Source organism: Carassius auratus, chromosome 17 (assembly GCF_003368295.1).
Source record: "Carassius auratus strain Wakin chromosome 17, ASM336829v1, whole genome shotgun sequence".
NCBI classification, from domain to species: domain Eukaryota; kingdom Metazoa; phylum Chordata; class Actinopteri; order Cypriniformes; family Cyprinidae; genus Carassius; species Carassius auratus.
Genome location: NC_039259.1, coordinates 12873374 through 12891091, shown reverse-complemented (window position 1 = coordinate 12891091; position 17718 = coordinate 12873374). Strand labels below are relative to the sequence as shown.

General features: G+C 36.2%; 1 protein-coding gene across 8 annotated transcripts in view; it reads left to right on the top strand.

Annotated features, from left to right (window-relative positions):
* The first annotated feature begins 931 nt into the window (after nt 1–931).
* dnmt3ab (DNA (cytosine-5-)-methyltransferase 3 alpha b) overlaps nt 932–17718 on the top strand; it is a 54792-nt gene continuing 38005 nt past the window's right edge. For 3 of the 8 annotated variants that reach the window (XM_026285883.1, XM_026285881.1, XM_026285884.1), the window contains exons 1-4: nt 934–1505; nt 3697–3888; nt 6946–7041; nt 14713–15028. In XM_026285883.1, the coding sequence (XP_026141668.1) occupies nt 3811–3888; nt 6946–7041; nt 14713–15028 (490 nt within the window). In that variant the 5' untranslated portion in view covers nt 934–1505; nt 3697–3810. Of the gene's footprint in view, nt 1506–3696; nt 3889–6945; nt 7042–14712; nt 15029–17718 lie in introns of those variants that run through there. The other 5 variants (XM_026285887.1, XM_026285889.1, XM_026285882.1 and 2 more) reach the window with 4 other exon arrangements.

The window sequence follows — 17718 nt, the reverse complement described above, 5'->3', positions numbered from 1 at the left end:
GTGCTACAGCTCTGATCAAAATGTCACGTTTTTGTTATCTCTAAATTACAGTAACTACGACATGGCATGAACGCAGCTATAAATCCGAGTAATGCTGCATTCGCGCCATGTCGTAGCCTAATTACCGTAATTTTGAGATGAAAACACATTCACCCTGTATTGTAATTATGAGATAACAACTTGAAAAAAAGTGTTTACATCCTCATAGAACTCATAATTACAACTTGTAAACTGGGAGTTTTCTAAAGGCTGCGGCTTGTACCACATGAGCGCTGCATAAAACCAGAGAAAAACTGCGGCGCTTACAGTAGTAATATGTAATTAAGCAGTTGTTTTTGTAATATTTATGTTTTAAAATTGACTTTTGCCAATGTAGATGTTTTCATACAAAATTAATGTGAATATAAACGAAAGACGTGCAGCAAAAAGTTAGATAACTTGGCTATCCATGTAACAACAAAGACTGTAGAATACCGTAATTTCACAATTACAGTAATTAATGCAAAGATCACACCATCTCGTAATTAACGTAATTTCGAAGATGACAACACTTTAAATTCAACTCAGTGCTGTTAACATCGTCGGATTGCGGATTATCCATTTATATAGTGACAATATGAATCTGCATGAAAGAATGTTACATAAGAAATATTACGAAATAAGTGCTTTAATTATATTTTACTACTAAAGGTGCCACCATTTTTCTCTGGTTCCAACAAACGAGTTGCAATGATCACGTGGTACAGGCTGTAGCTCTCAGAAAACTACCAGTTCAACAGTTGTAATTACGAGTTCTATGAGGACGTGAATGCTTTTTTCAATTTGGTATGTTGTAATAACGATAAATAGGATATGGCCTGAACGCACTTAATACAGCGAGTTCTATGAGTAAGAGGAGTGTTTTTTACAAGTTGGAATCTCATAATTAAGACATAGGGTGAACACACCTAACACCTTAAATTATCAAAAAAGACAAAAATGTAGAACGTGTCTTGATTGGATGTTGAGTGGGCGTTGCTTTAAAAATTGAAGGCTGATTTGCAGGGGCGTGGTTTAAATAAGCGGACTAAATGATTGGAGAAGTCCTGCCTACAGTACATCTCCACAGAAGAGACCGTCACTCTCTCACTCTCTCACTGGAAGGTCCAATTCTGACATTTTGATAGAATTTGTAATAAATTGATTAATCAATAAACAAAACATACAAAGCTAAATCGTTCGCCATAAGATCTGCAATATGCATTTGAAAAATAGATAGGATGATTCCATGCTTTTAAGGAAGACGTGTATCATGATGATGCCTCTCTCTGTCAACCAATCGCTCTCCCCGTAAGCGGCAGTCTCTAGGACCCAAGGAGCGGCCTCTGCAGTCACTGAGAGCCGAGCATCTGGAGGAGAGCTGGCCGGCTGGGGAGGTGGTGGAGGACGGCGAGAGCGAAGCAGAAGGAGGATCCGGGAGTCAGCGAAAACAAAAAAGGGGTCAGGCCTGGAACTTGGCGAAGCGGGTAATTAACACTGCGATGCACTTGTCTAGAACCTAAAGCCTCCATCGAAATAAGTCTCCGCCGTGGGGCTGGCTGTTTTTCGGGGCGATACGGAGGGGGGCGGCTCGATGTGGCCAGAGGTTTTTCCTGCTCGTACAGATGTGCGACTTAATACAGCGCGATGTGCTCTTGAACTTGATGAGCGCTCATTTGTAGCTCCTCGCAAGCGTAGAGGCAGTGGCTTTGAAACAATGGCTTTGTTTCAAAACCTAACGAGCTGCCTACCTAGACAGGTTTGATACTCATTCTGTTCCGCAAGCGCTTATGATGCACAAAAATGCCAAAAGACACACTGAAGGTGACCGAAAGTGCTGTCTAGGTAGGCAGCTCACCTAGGTTTTGAAAGTCTCACATTTAAGCCGCCTTGGCCTGTTGGAAATGACTGTCCGAATAAAGGCCGAATAATCCGAGTAGGCGGATGATTAAAAGAGCTTTTGTGCAGTTACAGACTATGATGGACACGTGATCAATTAACACCTTGTGATTGGATACCTGTGACACATCTCACCGGTTATTGAATATTAATGACTCTGGCCATTACCCTTGTATTTATGGACTGTACTGTGGAGGCCAGAGTTTACTAAAATACCAACGTTACAGTTATTGTTAGAACTGTGAGATTATAATAAATTAATATGGGATGTCCAGTTTCTAGAGTTTTCCCTCGTTTTACTAAAACTAGCAATATCAAGTTACCTCATTCTAGTCACTATAATGTGTATGTGGGCAGAAACTACTGTATGGTTACTGTTATTTAAAAAAATAAACTATATATATATTGATAAAAAAAAGTTATGGATAGTTCACCCAGAAATGAAAATACTGACATTTACTCACCCTAATGTCATTCACAACTTCACAAGCCAGTGGCACTATTATATTAATATATATTATATAATACATACTATTATATATAAGTATTCTGAAGCCGTATACATTAAGTTTGTAAGAACAGGGGTTTTTATTCTAAAATCCCATACATAATAAAATTTTATGTGTATTCATTGTTTACAAGAGGTATAAGGTCAAATGATGTTTGACGACATAAATGTCAAAATTCATAATCAATAAATTGTGGTTTAACATGCACAAATACACAGAGCAAACACCTAAAGGATGCCCTACATCCTAATAATTATTTAATTTTTGAAACAATATGTTTACTTGATTGAGATTTCAGAGTCAACAGTTTCAATTTTGGTTTGGTTCACAAAGAAAGTTATTTGATTTTTGGATGTAGCACACAAACAATTTAGATTACTTTTTTGATGCTTTTTGTCATTTTCACTGGCTGGAAAAGAGCAGCATGGACATTCTGCTAAACCACTTCTTTAGTTTTTTTTTTTCCATTGGAAGAAAGGAAATTGTTTAAGTTTGGAATGATATTAGAGTAAGCAAAGAGTATACATTTTTGGGTGAACTGCTCCTTTAACGATACACTCGCCTAATTTATTGACCTCCAAATCAAATTTCATGGGACTTTGGTGTCCTACTTGTAGAGAAAGCACACTGAAGCACCAATACATGGGAGTGAAGAATAAAATGTACAGATCCCTTTAAAACTGCTCTGAGGGAGAAAATAGGAAATACCATAAAGCGAGGAGTTCATATTTCACCCCAGAGAAGGATTTTCATGTAGCAGTTGAGAATGCATACATTTTGAGTCAACTCACCAATACCTTATTTTCTGGTGTATTAGACGGAAAATGTACGTGTAATTAATGTTGATTTCTCATTCATGGCCTGAATGTGATGTCTTATTCCCTAATATCTGTTTACACAAGGTTTTAATTACTTAAAAGACATTAAGAAGTGCAGTTGCCATGAAATTTGATTTGGAGGTCAATAAATTAGGCGAGTGTATCGTTAAAGGAGCAGTTCACCCAAAAATGTATACTCTTTGCTTACTCTAATATCATTCCAAACTTAAACAATTTCCTTTCTTCCAATGGAAAAAAAAAAAACTAAAGAAGTGGTTTAGCAGAATGTCCATGCTGCTCTTTTCCAGCCATTATAAGTTATAATTATATTATAAGTTTTTCACTTATTCTGAAGGCAAATTTTTATTATTAAAGAGTTATTGTTGTGTTATTCTAATCTTCTGGATGTGTTCGAGTGCTGCTTCCTCTGATTATGGTGTTCCTTTTCACAGGGGATCCTAAAGAAGGAGGGCCATCAACCCCCCCCCCCCACACTTTTTTGTTCTTTACATTTTTTTTTATTATCTTTTTCGACTTTTGCTTTGTGAACAGTCACTCATTTGGCGATGCCGTCCAACACAGTCACCACCGCCGCCGCATTCAAGAGCTCCGACTTCAACTGTGACACCAACGGAAATCAAATGGTAAGACGTTAATGAGTCTCTGGACATTTTTATGTTCGGTCTGTTGTGTACTTCCTGAAATACGGCTAGTTACCATCAGTGAAATGTGTTGTGTTTGGAAATGCCTATGCTAACTTTGTATATACTTTGTATATACAGTGACAAGAATTTGATAAATACTCTTTAGCTTTGAAAATAAAACTTCAGTGCGTCTTTTAACTGAAACCTTCGCTATATTTAGCTACATTTATGCCAATGAAAATGGTTGTTCCCATGATTTGAAAAGAGGTGGTGACATCTTATAAATGCAACATGGAATTCTTAAATTAATATGAATGATTTTGACATTTTTAACATTAACTAGCATAAGCGTTGGTTCACGGCATGTTGACATGTCGTTCCAAACATGTATGACTTTATTCTTCTGCGGGACATTAGAAGAAAATATTTTGAAGGACCAAAAAGTTTTGGCGGCTTCCAAAATGTCTCAAAGGATCTTCTTTCATGTTTCACGGAAAAACATTTTTAGGTGAACTGTCCCTTTAACTCTCTCTTCAAATCCATCACTACAATATTTCATTCAGTGTATCATTTTAGTTTGACATGATTCATTTCCACAGCAGTGAGTCGCGGGGCTATCGAGTGTCAGCGTAGAGAGAACATAATAAGTAAACATGAGTGAATTGTTATCAGAGATAGTGTCTGCTCTGTTTCGTATGGGCGTTTAGTGACGTGGGTGTTGTCATGTGTAGGAGAGGCTCCCGTTCGTCTGATTTACGGGGGAATTCATTCTTCCCCACCCCTGCACCCATGGACCCGGCTACGCTCGTAGTCCTGTTGCTTGGCAACAGTTCATGCCTTAAATATCCGGTTGGCGACAGAAATAGAGCAAAGATGTAGACGGTGTTACTGAGTTCACACAAGGCAACGCCGATTTCTGTGCACACCCTTTGTTTTTTGATTGTTTATTTGTATCATAATGAGAACATTGTGTGAGGGTTTATTTAGTCATAAAATGTGGAAAGACCATCACAAGAAAAGAGCAATGCTAACTCTCCAGAACTCTGCATATTTTAAGTAAAAAGATATATATATATATATATATATATATATATATATATGCATCATATTTTTATATATATATATACAGATATACACCAATCAATAAAAAAGTTGATTTGAATGTAATTGTATATTTTAAGGTAACTTGAGATGCTATTTGTACTCTGCTTTATATCAGTGTCATTATGCATTACCAATAAGGAATTCCAGTGGTGTCCCGCCATCTTTCGGCCATGCTGGACTTCTCAGTAGTCATGGCAGACGGCGACAGCATCCTCATTAGCATTCTGATTTAGAGCCGGTGGTTTGATTCATCCCAGCCCTGAAGCTGCTGCAGCGGCTACATTAGGATCATCTTTTCTCTCCCGTCCACCCTAGGGTGCTTGGCTGGACCAAGAGTGGCTATTGTTGAGGAGGGAAGACACAGTTGTGTTAAACAAAGAGAAAGTGAATGAGGGGAGAGAATGAACCACTGAAAGTCTTTGTAAGTGTGTCAGGAGAGAGCCCAGAGAGTACGGGATCTCTCCACGGCTGTATCACCCCACACTTAAGCTCGGCTAAAAGAACGATGCCAGTCAAACACTGGCTTTTCTCATTAGCTAAACAACCCTGGCGTGAAAGATAGAGTGATATTTAAAGTTCTCGCACTTGTTGTGTTTACTGGAATGTTTTGGTGTGTAAAGGTTTAAAATACATATTGTAAACTAAAAACTAAGGCTGAATTGATTTTAAAATTCCATCCAATACTGATAAGCTGATTATTATTTTCATGTTATGGCTGATAACTGATAAATAGCCAATAGTAAACTCTACTGTTTTGTTTAAAATGCATTGAAAATAAACAACTGATTTTATTGTTAAAAGCAGTCATTTTAAAGGGAATGTAGACATTACAACATTACAGGGGTTTATTCGATTTTGAGATAAGCTAGATTACAGGATAATATTGCTTGTACTGTATTTTTGATCAAATACATGCAGCCTTGGTGAGCATAAAAGACTTAAAAGAGCCTAAAAAAAAAAAAAAAAAAATCTTGTCAACAACCAAAACCTTTGGACTGTAGTGTAAATATCCAATAATCGTTGATAGCAATTGATATCTAATAATTGCACATTTGAAAAATTCTCATTATAAGCCAATGGGCCCTATTATACACCCGGCGCAATACGATGCAAGGCACGGCGCAAGTATTTTTGCTAGTTTCAGCCTGACGTAGTTCTCAATTTATCGTCCTGCATCACGTTGTTTAAATAGTAAATGCATTTGCGTCTATTTGTTCGCCCATGTGCGAGCTGGTCTAAATAAGAGGTGTGTTCAGGCGCATTTTTGGCACGTTGCTATTTTGAGGAGCTGAAAATAGACTCCACCCTAGACCAACTCAAACCTGGTCTATCTTGCGTTTTTTTAAGTTTTATTTAGAGAGCATGTTAATAATATGCACCTATAGGTGGATGCACAACATGTGTAAACTTTGCTTATTACACACAGGGACGCGCAGCAGCACACAAACATTTTTTTTTAAATGAAAAATTACATTCCACCATGTAAATAGCAAACCTGCCAAGGTGCAAGAGCAAATGGCTTTTAAAGGGAATGGGAGATGAGACTCTGATTTGGTTTATTGCACAGTACGCCCCAAAAAAAAACACCCAGTACCCATTAAGAGAATAGGGACAACCCATTTAGACCATTTTCCCATCGTTAAACTAGCAAAAGTGGATTTGGACACTCCCTGAGTGCACCTACCGCTTTAGACCATGTTCTTAGATCATTAAAATAGGGCCCAAAACTGATATGGTGCGGCTAATCAGTGAATTTAAAATTAAATAGTAATTAAGTAGCTGCAGTTTATATATATATATTCAAAATGTTTTGGAATGGAACTTAAACTATATTTTCTTTATTATCCATCGATCTCAAAATGGCTAAATGCCTGAGAGCTTGAATATGAGCTTGTAAGGACTTTGGTTAAATAATAATGTTTAATTTGTTTATTTGTTTATTTGTCTGTTTAGAATGAGAACTCTAGAACGGACACCGTGATTATTGATGAGATCTGCACTCCTGTCCGCAAGGTTGGACGGCCTGGCCGCAAACGCAAGCACCTCCCCGTGAGTATCCTAGAGACCGAGCTCTCAACACTCAACCAAACCACAAAACACCCAGCTTCCCTTGGGATTCGGTTTATTTTCATTTATCCACCAGGCGCTAGTCTTGGCAGTGGTAGGGAACGGGTAAATAGGCAAACATGTGGTTGCTGGTAATGACATGGGGCCACCAGGCACATTTCTTCAAACTGATCAAACCTGAGATTTTAACTTGGCGGACAACAAAACACACAAAGACTCCTATAGACTTGAAGGAGAGACCTGAGCATTATCTTGACTTGGGCCTAGCAAAATCCTAACAACCCCATAGCAAAGAACTAAAAACCACTTGAGACCGACGACAATAGCACCTCAGCATGGTGTTGACAAGTTTGGTGTGGACAGTAATTTTAGTCACGATCTTACTGTCTGAGACAAATTTCTTGGATCATAAAGGGTTTCTAATGTCATAGAGGAAAAATGTGAGTTTTCTACGAATGTACAATCCCTGGCTGTTCAAAATAGACATAGACCACTAAATGATATCATATTTTCCCCCAAATTATTGTTAATGTACATACTGACTTCACCCTAGGCTGGATGATTGCATATTGTGCATTTTTCAGTAATACGTTTGTCTTTTTGTGGTATGAATAAAGTCTATGTTATGTTGTACTTTATTTTACAGTGTGTGTACTTTGATGTTTGTACAATGTACTTACCCCTGGCCCCTGGCCCTTGGGTAATGTTATATGTTATATATATATATGGTTAGCTTTAGTGGTAGGTAAAGGGTTAGTACCTAGTTATTGAAATCACTGTTGTATGTATGTAAATAAGTATGTACATATGGAATAGGACTGAAAAATAAAGTGCTACTATGTTTCATTTAGAGAAATAATGATAAGTATCATAATGTAGATTGCACAGTCTTGCACATCTTTGTTCATTCTTCAAGAGAACATTTACTTGTATGGTGAGTAGATTCACAGTTTTGGGCCGGCATCTTGAACTTGAGAATGCGTGTACAAAATGTCACGTCCGATGCTTTTCATAAAGTGTGTGACCGACTTTGTCGACACGAAATTGTGGCTGTTTGTCTTGGCTACAATTTATCGTACAATCTGGCATGCAGTATTGTACACATCGCACATTCAACCTTGTTTATCCATGGACTTGAGAACTTGCAATTTGATGCATCCAGTGCTTTTCATAAAGTGTGCAGCCGGCTTTTTCAACGATGAATTGTGGCTACAATCGTGAAATTTGGTATAAAACACTACACACAACTGACTTGTCTATCTCTTTCAGATCAGATTCAGATTCAGGTCCAACTAGAAGTGACAGCCTGGTGTAAGGCTGGTCTGGCGAAGGCAAACGGTTGCAAAACCAATAATCATGTTTTAATTCAAAGAAGCACAAGACACACACAACTCAACTTCAAGTAGAACGGACAAAGGTTAAGGGGAGAACTGAGAGTATTTAAGGGGGAGCAAACAAAAATGTAAAAAGTTAATTAATAAAACACAGGAGAATGAAATGATAATTAGGCATGAAACTAGGTCACGATTACATATTGTTGCTAAGGTATCTATCCTTACAGTGCTTTGTTATATGGAGCTGATTGGTAGATCGCGATCTATCTAATTCATTTGTCTACACAGTAATTAAAATGCGGCAGACTTTAATGGACAGTAAAATAAAGGCAGAACAACGTAACATCATATTGATGTGCGGCTAAACAAAGTCAGAATGCCGTAACTGAGGGTTCCAAACAAAGTAAAAGAGCCGTAACTGGTGTTAAACGGTGGTTTGCCTTGGTTTCTACGGGGCTTTTCGAAGTTATGATTGAGACGCACATTATTTTCTCAGAAAAACAACGAACTTGATTTGAAATACTTATACACACTTCTACATACTTATACACATAATCTTGAAAGTCCCCAAAATATCAATAACTCATTTTCGATGAAAATCAAAGTTACTGTCTTTTGCCTTTGCACGGCAGTATAGATTAGCCTACTCACTGGGCGCTAGAGAAAAGTCGTTTGTCGTGTGGGCCCTGTAAATATTAGGGATTGAATTATGGGATTAAGTAAATTCATTTCCATGCCCAGTCCCTCGTAAACATCCCTCTTCTCCAGAGCCAGTATTCCTGTTTTTCTTTTTTAAATAATCCCCGCTCTTGCATAATTATTTCAAAGAGGGCATGTCAGGGCATGTGGATGTTCGGTTGCCCCACATCCTCTCCTGCCTTCGCCTGTGGACATTTTTGATTGTATTATCCTCCTATCCCATTCCTTCAACAGGTAATTTTGGACCTGTGAGGAAAGTGATGTCTTACTCTGTGAAATGTAAGCCACATGAAGACAGATAGAATAATGTTTGAGTCATCTCTCATAGAGGTGCTGACTGCAGATGTGGAGGACTTTGTTAGCACTCTGTGTTTGACTGCCTCGCTGAAATGTCCTGGAATTGTGAAGCTGTCTAAGGAAGACAAGGCTTTAAGTGACGTATCAAGAGCGATGACCGGAACTTTGAAATTCAGCTCTATTTTTGATCTTGAATGGTAGTAGCATTGTTTTCCTTTATCCTTATTTCCAAACTTTAGTGCAGCATATACACATGGAGGGATTTGTTTCTAGGTCACATAAGGAAGGTGCTAATATGAAAGCAAACCACATTGTTTAGATCACTGGACTGCAGCCAGCACCATTGTTTCATGGTTTTCCGGGCAATTCTGTGTTCGGTTGGACTTAAGGGCATGCATTTTCCATGCAAAACATGCCATTGTAAAGCTTGGGTGAGGTGGGAAGTTGCTTTGTGCTTAAGAGGGTATTGCTCTTAAAGGGATAATTCATCCAAAAATGAAAATTCTGTCATCTATGACTCCCCCTCATGTTGTTCCAAACCTGTACTTCCTGTCTTTTGTGGAACATAAAAGAAGATATTTGGAAAAAGATCATTATATATTTTTTGGACTATACAGTAGAAGTCAATGGGCGCCAAAACTGTTTTCTTACCAGGATTCTTCAGAATGTCTTCTTTTATGTTCCACAGAAGAAAGGACATAATACTGGTTTGTGTAAATGACAGACTTCTCATTTTTGGGCAAACAATCCCTTTAATGCTTACCAAGACCCCAGACTGAAATAAATAAATAAAAGGATTTGTATGTGTGTGTGTGTGTAACAATAAAGTCAAATCTTTTTGCCAGTAGTGACAGTTGAGAAAACATTGTGTGCTTCCATATGCGGTTCATTAGACATCTTCTCTGTAGAGAGAACAAAACCATAATGGCAAATTTGTGGAAAAAATGACTTATGACTATGGCAATTTTTCATATTTGAATTAATTGAACTGGAAACTGAACTGTGATGTATATTTTAATTTTTTTAGTTGTTGTTGTTGTATTAAATATACATATTTATAGCATATTATTGCGGTGTTTAGGTAATAACAGTATTCTTAATATATATAACCAAGAAACCAAGTCTTACCATTCAAGTCTTAAATGTTAATGTTTCGAAATTGAGATTTATACATCATCTGAAAGCTGAATAAATAAGATTTTCATTGATTTATGGTTTGTTAGGATCAGACAATATTTGAAAATGTGAAAATCTGGAATCCGAGGGTGCAAAAAAAAATATAGAGAGAAAATTGCCTTTAAAGTTTTCCAAATTAAGTTCTAGCAATGCATGTTACTAATCCAAAATTAAGTTTTGATATATTTACAGTAGGAAATTTACAAAATATTTTCATGGAAAATGATCTTTACTTAATATCCTAAAGATTTTTGGCATAAAAGAAAAATCGACAATTCTGATCCATACAATGATTTTTTGGCCATTGCTAAAAATATACCCCAGCGACTTAAGACTGATTTTGTGCTCCAGGGTCACATATATGGTTCAGTTATATGTGGATAAAAAACATTGTTTTGGTGACCTATAAAAAATCTTATAATTATAATTTTTACACACACGCACAAACACACACACACATATATTTGTATAATTTTTTTTGCAAACAGACAGAAATATTCTTGCAAAATAGAGTAATATTTATGGCACAAATATTGGGATTACTATGCAAATGTCACATTAGCGAAAGTTTTCACTAAATATTTCATGAGAAGAAATGATGTCCTGTTCCGGAAGTATTCTTTCTTTTGAGTCCGATCTTCTCAATGAATCATTTTATCCTGTTCACACAACCACTCTGAGATTTGCTCACAAAATCAGACAGATTTGTTTCCCTACTGTCTTTTTTGTCTGTCTATCCCAAGAGCCCATCTGAATTATATTTTTTGGGTCCCTTGAATGGCTCTTAAATGTCTATTGAACCCCTCCCCGCATTTTATTGCCCATCAGATGAGTCCATAAATCACTACAAAAATAAATAAATATATATATAACTATATATAAAAAACTATTTAATATTATAGCTATATAATAATATACTTCTCCTTAACAAGTCAAAAACATTGTATCATATCTGTGCGTGAATAGTTGTGTTTATTTCTCAGAGTTAATGGTTTGTTCAAATCCCAACAATGACTATAAGCAGCAGTAATGGTCACACTAATGGACAGTAATGCATTGTACAGTATGCACTTTTCAAAGAGACTTCAGGGCTCTTAAAAACATTTTTCTCACAGCACCAACTGACTCTCTTCAAACAAATGGACAACATTCCTCCCATACCACCCCCTCTCTGTAATGTCGAATGAAAAATGAAGCAAACGGAAAGAATAAACACAAAGATTCCAGCATTTGTGGGCGGCACGACGCGGTAACCCTGTTTTTAGTCAAAATTTCCAGAGTCACCCAGAGTCTTGCTGCGACAAGTTAGACCATCAAAGGTATGCCGTTGAACAACTTGACTGTTTGAAATCTTCTGTCATCATCACGACACAATCCAGCAGCTGTTTGGGAGATTATGTCTTTCCTCTCACAAGAGTAGAGTAACGGTTGTGTTGTGTCAGTTCACTGTTCGATCTCTCTTTCATGAATGGCTTTGACATGCCGAGGCAGCGAGGCGAAGCGGCAGCTGCTCCTCTAAAGAGAAATGCCACTGTCAGATTGGCGGTTTAGCTCTCTGCGGGCTCCCAGTCTGTTTGTCTCTGCATCGCCAGCCTCTGGTCTCAGTCTGGCTTCCCGAGCCCATGTTAAGCCGGTGGTTGGATCCGATGAGCGATGTGGTTGTAGATTAATGACATACCTCACAGTGCCTTTGTGTAGTCGAGGGGACTTGATGGCACTTGTATTATTGTATACATTACCATTCAAATTAAATTTAGTTAGATAGTAAAAGTTTTATTCATTAAGGATGCATTAAATTGATCAGAAGAGACAGTAAAGATATATATAATATAAAAGATTAACATTTCAAACATCACAGAATCACTGTGATGATTCATCACTGCTTAATATTTTTATTTCCACACGAAAAATTGTTTTCTTCATTGATGATTTTAAGAAATGTGTCTGAAGGATCATGTAGCACTGAAGACTGGAGTAATGTGTGCTGAAATGTAGCTTTAACATCAAAGGAATCAAACAGATGATAAAATAGTTATTTTAATTATATATATATATATATATATATATATATATATATATATATATATATATATATATATATATATATATATATATATATATATATATATATATATATATATATATATATAATATATTTCTTTCTTTTTTTCCCCTTTTAAATACAAAGAAGAAACTATTAAGAATGTGTTTTTTGTACTGTTCCATGCAATTACATTAAATTGGAGATTATGCTTTCGAGCTTCAAAATGGCACAATGAAAGTGGTCCACATGAATTGTGTGATCTATTTCAAACATTTTGAACAGATTAAATTTAAATCCTTAACTTGGTTAAACTTTGCCTCATCAGTGAGCTTTATCTGTTGTTACCAGATCATTAAGTCTGAGAGAGTAAGATAACGTGTTTATTAGTATTGTTGTTAATTAAAAATAAAAGGGCTATAAAAATAGTTTTCCATTCATTGAAAATAAAAATGAAAAACAAAGCTAACAAGAAGAAAAATATGAGAAAAATACTTTAAAAACCCTTTGAAGTAAAAATATATAAAAATTAATAAAATGGCAAAAGCACATACTGTAACTAAATTCTTGAAACTTAAAATAAAATTAAACTAATATATATATATATATATATATATATATATATATATATATATATATATATATATATATATATATATATATATATATATATTCATTAAAATAAATATTATATTTATCAAAATATTAATAAATAGTATATAAATAATGGCAAAAAATAACTGCATAACATTTTGATTGGTTTTGTAAACTGGATAATCTGATTAATAATCTGACACACACACACACTCTCTCTCTCTCTCTCTCTCTCTCTCTCTCTCTCTCTCTCTCTCTCTCTCTCTCTCACACACACACAAACACACACACAAAATAATATATACATAATTTCTTCTCATGAAGCAAATACTTCAGACCACTTCAAAAAAGTGCCACTTTTATTATAATTGTGTAGTTTACATGCTTTAAAGCTCTACTCTCCTGCCCATACTGCAGCAGTATTAGAAGTAGCTTGTTATTGTACTATTTGTACGTTTCTTTGTAGACAGATGCATAGAAACATTGTACTCACATTACACTTAATGTGTAGGAAGAGCTTCCGTGTCCTCTTTGTTTCAGATTAGATTAGATGGTTCAGATAGGTAGTTTAGATGTCAACACAAGGACATAGGAAATGGCCTTATACCGAGCAGACGAAAGACGAGGCCTAGACTGCAAATGAAAGATTTGACTTTATGCTGCAAATTGGGTCTTCCTCTTTAATTTGTGCTCTGTGATTCATAACCATTTTGAAGTAAGTAAAGGTTATTTTCAGGAAGCCTTCTGGAAAGGTAGTTTTTATTAAAAGAGGGGGTGTTTTAATGACAGTTTTATTAAAATCCTCATCCTCTACCTTTTTAAGGCAATGTTACAAGATGATAAAATTCTCAAAATAAGATTTCAGCGTATGATGCACTGTTTAGCACTGGCACTGTATCTACACCTCACAGAAAAACCCAACACAACCTATGATGACAACAATTAGCTGCACGCAAAACGCAAACATACAGCGCAAACAGTGTCTGATTTATGAGTGAATGATGCTTTTATTGAATCAGTTAAAAGACTCACAAGTTTGGAAGAATGAGTCAAATTAATTACTGTTTACTTAAGACGTCAGGCCGGTTGTTGAATGACGTCTGATTATTTGATTTAAATGGTACTTAAAAAAATATTTAAATATTCAATATTACACTATGTATGTACTTTAGGAAAAAATAAATGTTTGTTTCTGTATTTATTAATACATTTTTCCCTATTGGTGCATATTTTTCAGTGAGTAAATTAAGTGTATTTTTATAAAAAATACTGACTTCTGTTTTTTTGGCTTTTTGTTTTTGCATGTCAACACTTGTACAGTAATGATGCTTCTAATCATAAAAAGAGGATTGTTATGGTTAATTTGGTTTATTGTGTGTTGGAGGGCAAATTTAATTAAAATATTGCATCTGTTGTGCCGTAGGCAGTTGCTGTTTTTCATCAGAGCTTCTGATTAATAATAGGTTATAGATGCATGACCATCCAATGGGATTTTGTATTTTTCTGCTGCAGGTGGAGTGTTACAGGCCAGTGGATCAGCTGGTGGGCGGGGCTAAGCAGCACAAAGGGGTGGGGCTCCAGTCGTCTTTGCTGTCCCAGAATGGAGATGTTGAGAGGCATGAGAACAAATCGTGCGAAGGTCGCCACCCCACGCTGGACAAGAATGCTGTGGAAAACGGGCTCCCACGCCAATCAGGCTGTCGGGCCGAGTCGGCCTCTGATTCAAGCCTGAGCCCATCCCAGGACTCCGAGAAGTACGAAGAGGACACACTGCCAACTCTGCCTCGCAAGAAACGAGGGAGACGGAAGCTGGAGCGGCCGACTAAATGTGAGTTATGCTCAACCTTCCTTCATCATGTTTCACAGCTGTCTGCTCACTGAGCCACTCGTGGGCCCGAGGCCAACAACATGTCATCATGATGGTTAAAAAATACAGTATTTAGTCACTGAACAAGAGGATTGTAAATCAGTTTTGGAGGCTTTGTATGTACTATTGACTTGAAGGACAAATAATTATTGTTAAATGAGTACATTAATATGTAAATCAGAGTAATTATGCTCCCAAAAAAATCAAATTTGCAAACAAAAGACACCAGCCTCCCACACTGTGTACAGAGCGATTTGGCAAGATTTACTCTCCAGCAGCGTTTCATACAGCGATTTTGTTTTCCAAATGGGGGAACCAACCACCCCTGCCACATATCCATATTTGTTTGGGTTTAGTTTCACTATGTATACAAATTTAAGCTTTTTATTGTTTTGTTTTGGTTTTATTTCATTTTTTTTATTTAATTTTTTTATATTTTTTTTTATTGAAACATAAGCAGTACCTCACTCACCATGGGAACTTTCAGTATAAAAAAGATTCAAAGGTTTCAATTATTCAAAGGTTTCAAAGGTTTCAGATTCAAAGGTTTGGTTTCAATTATTAATAGTACTGCAAAAGTTAACAAATGCAATTAAATTAATAGATTTTGTGCAATATTTATTTTTAATGTTAATGTCAATTTGACATCATAACTGTTATATTCTATTCTTTAGTATTTTCAAAAAATTTAACAGAACCTTTAAAGCAGCATGCTGAACCTAGTAATTACACGTGACCATTATTATTTTTTAACATTATTTACCATCATTTTATATTACCATTAACATTGTTTTTATTTAAATAATGTTGTTATTTTTTATTATGTAACACATATTATTATGTGTTAACCAGGGAAAGGTTGTGAGATGAACTACTAATGTTTGGTTTTGCTTTAACCTGTTAACTGTCACTCACATTTTTGAACATAGACTTGAAAGTGCATGATCCAAGCCTCAATTTTTATAATTCATGACTGAAAACATTTTGTAACATGACTTTGATGTACCATTTTCATGGTAATGCAATGTTTGATTTAATGGGTTTCAAAGGATGAATTTTGAGATTTTAGGTTTTCAAGTGATATGTAATTTCTGATGATTTCTAAAGTGTGATAGAGAAAAAGGCATTTTTTGACAAAGGTCAGAACTCCTGATATGATGTAGGTTTTTGAGCTGCACTCTTGCCATAAATTAATTTATTACTTTTCCTACAGTATTTTTAACAAAAAGATTGGTAAAATATCTATTTAGGAGTCTAGACCTTCCCAACGCTATATAGTTTGTCATAATTAGATTAGGATTTATTTGTAATATAGGTTAAAAAAGTGAGTGAGTATTCTCACCGATTCAGTCTGATTCAGAAAATCTTTTGAACGATTCCTAAAAAACAAATCAAGTGATTTGTTCGTGAATTAAACTGTTGTGCTGTATTTTTGGCTTGTGTTCTGCTACAAAAGACAATGCAATAGAAAGCTGTGTTGACTATTAGTTGTCAGTAAATGATCACGCAGGACCTCATTCATCACTTATCACTTTTCACAAGCTCACAGCTCTGCTAAAATATATTTATATTTTGCAGTGGCACTACAGGTTCATCAGGGTTTCTGAGATGCTCTTGAATACTGCTCCAGTGTGATGTTAATTATCAGACCTCTCTCTCTCACTCTCTTTCCATACTGTGAGGTCAGGTATTGACCTTGATGAGAGCAAGGCCGGGTAGACAGAGCCGTGTCTCTCCTGGCAGCCTGCCTTGATTGGGTCAGTGCACAGAGAGACAGCAGGTCTGTGTTGTGGCCGCTCTCTGTGGGGGCCGTGCCAGGTGCATGGCACAATGCCCAGGGCACTTACACACTGATCCTACATCAGTCTCCCTAAACCCACTTTATGGTGAAAGACGCCAACTTGTAGACCTATGTAAAATGGTATAAAGTCCAGACAGTCCATTTATAATGCTTTTGAAATCCAGTAAAACGTCATATAGCGAATAATCAAAAGTATGTGCTGTTTGCTAGCACTACTAACAATGCTATTGTCACAGCGTGGGTCAGACAAAGACGAGGAGAGCTGGATCTCAGTGGAATGTTTATTTACAAAAATAAGCTAAACACATGCATTTAGACAGTAGCTGAAAATATGAGCAATTTGAAGAAGCATTAAATACACAATACAATGAGGAGAACAACAAGGTACAGGTGAGAACGTTTCCCCTTCTTGTTTCCATGGAGATTCGTTATGCTTGTCACGTGACACACCGCAACCACGAAAACACTATGTGACAGATGTGTCACTTTTATTTAGTTTTTAATTTTTTATTCAAAATATTCACACACTTGGTTACCATGTCCTCAATATCTGATATTCCGATGCTTGTCTGATAAAAGATTAAATAATTATAAATGATTTTGACCGTGATCTGTAACGTGAGATGGGTGCCGCCATATTCGTACACAATGCAGTTCAGAGAATCCTGTCAGTCGGATTTATAGCATGTAAATTAATAAATTTCTCCCAAAATACATATAAGTAAGTGGCTGGCGATCTGGGAGAAGAAGAGAGTTAACTTTATAGTTACTTATACGTACTATGTGTATCTGATAAGAATAGAACACCTTTGCAAATTATATTTGAATGAATTGTTATTGCTGCTTACAT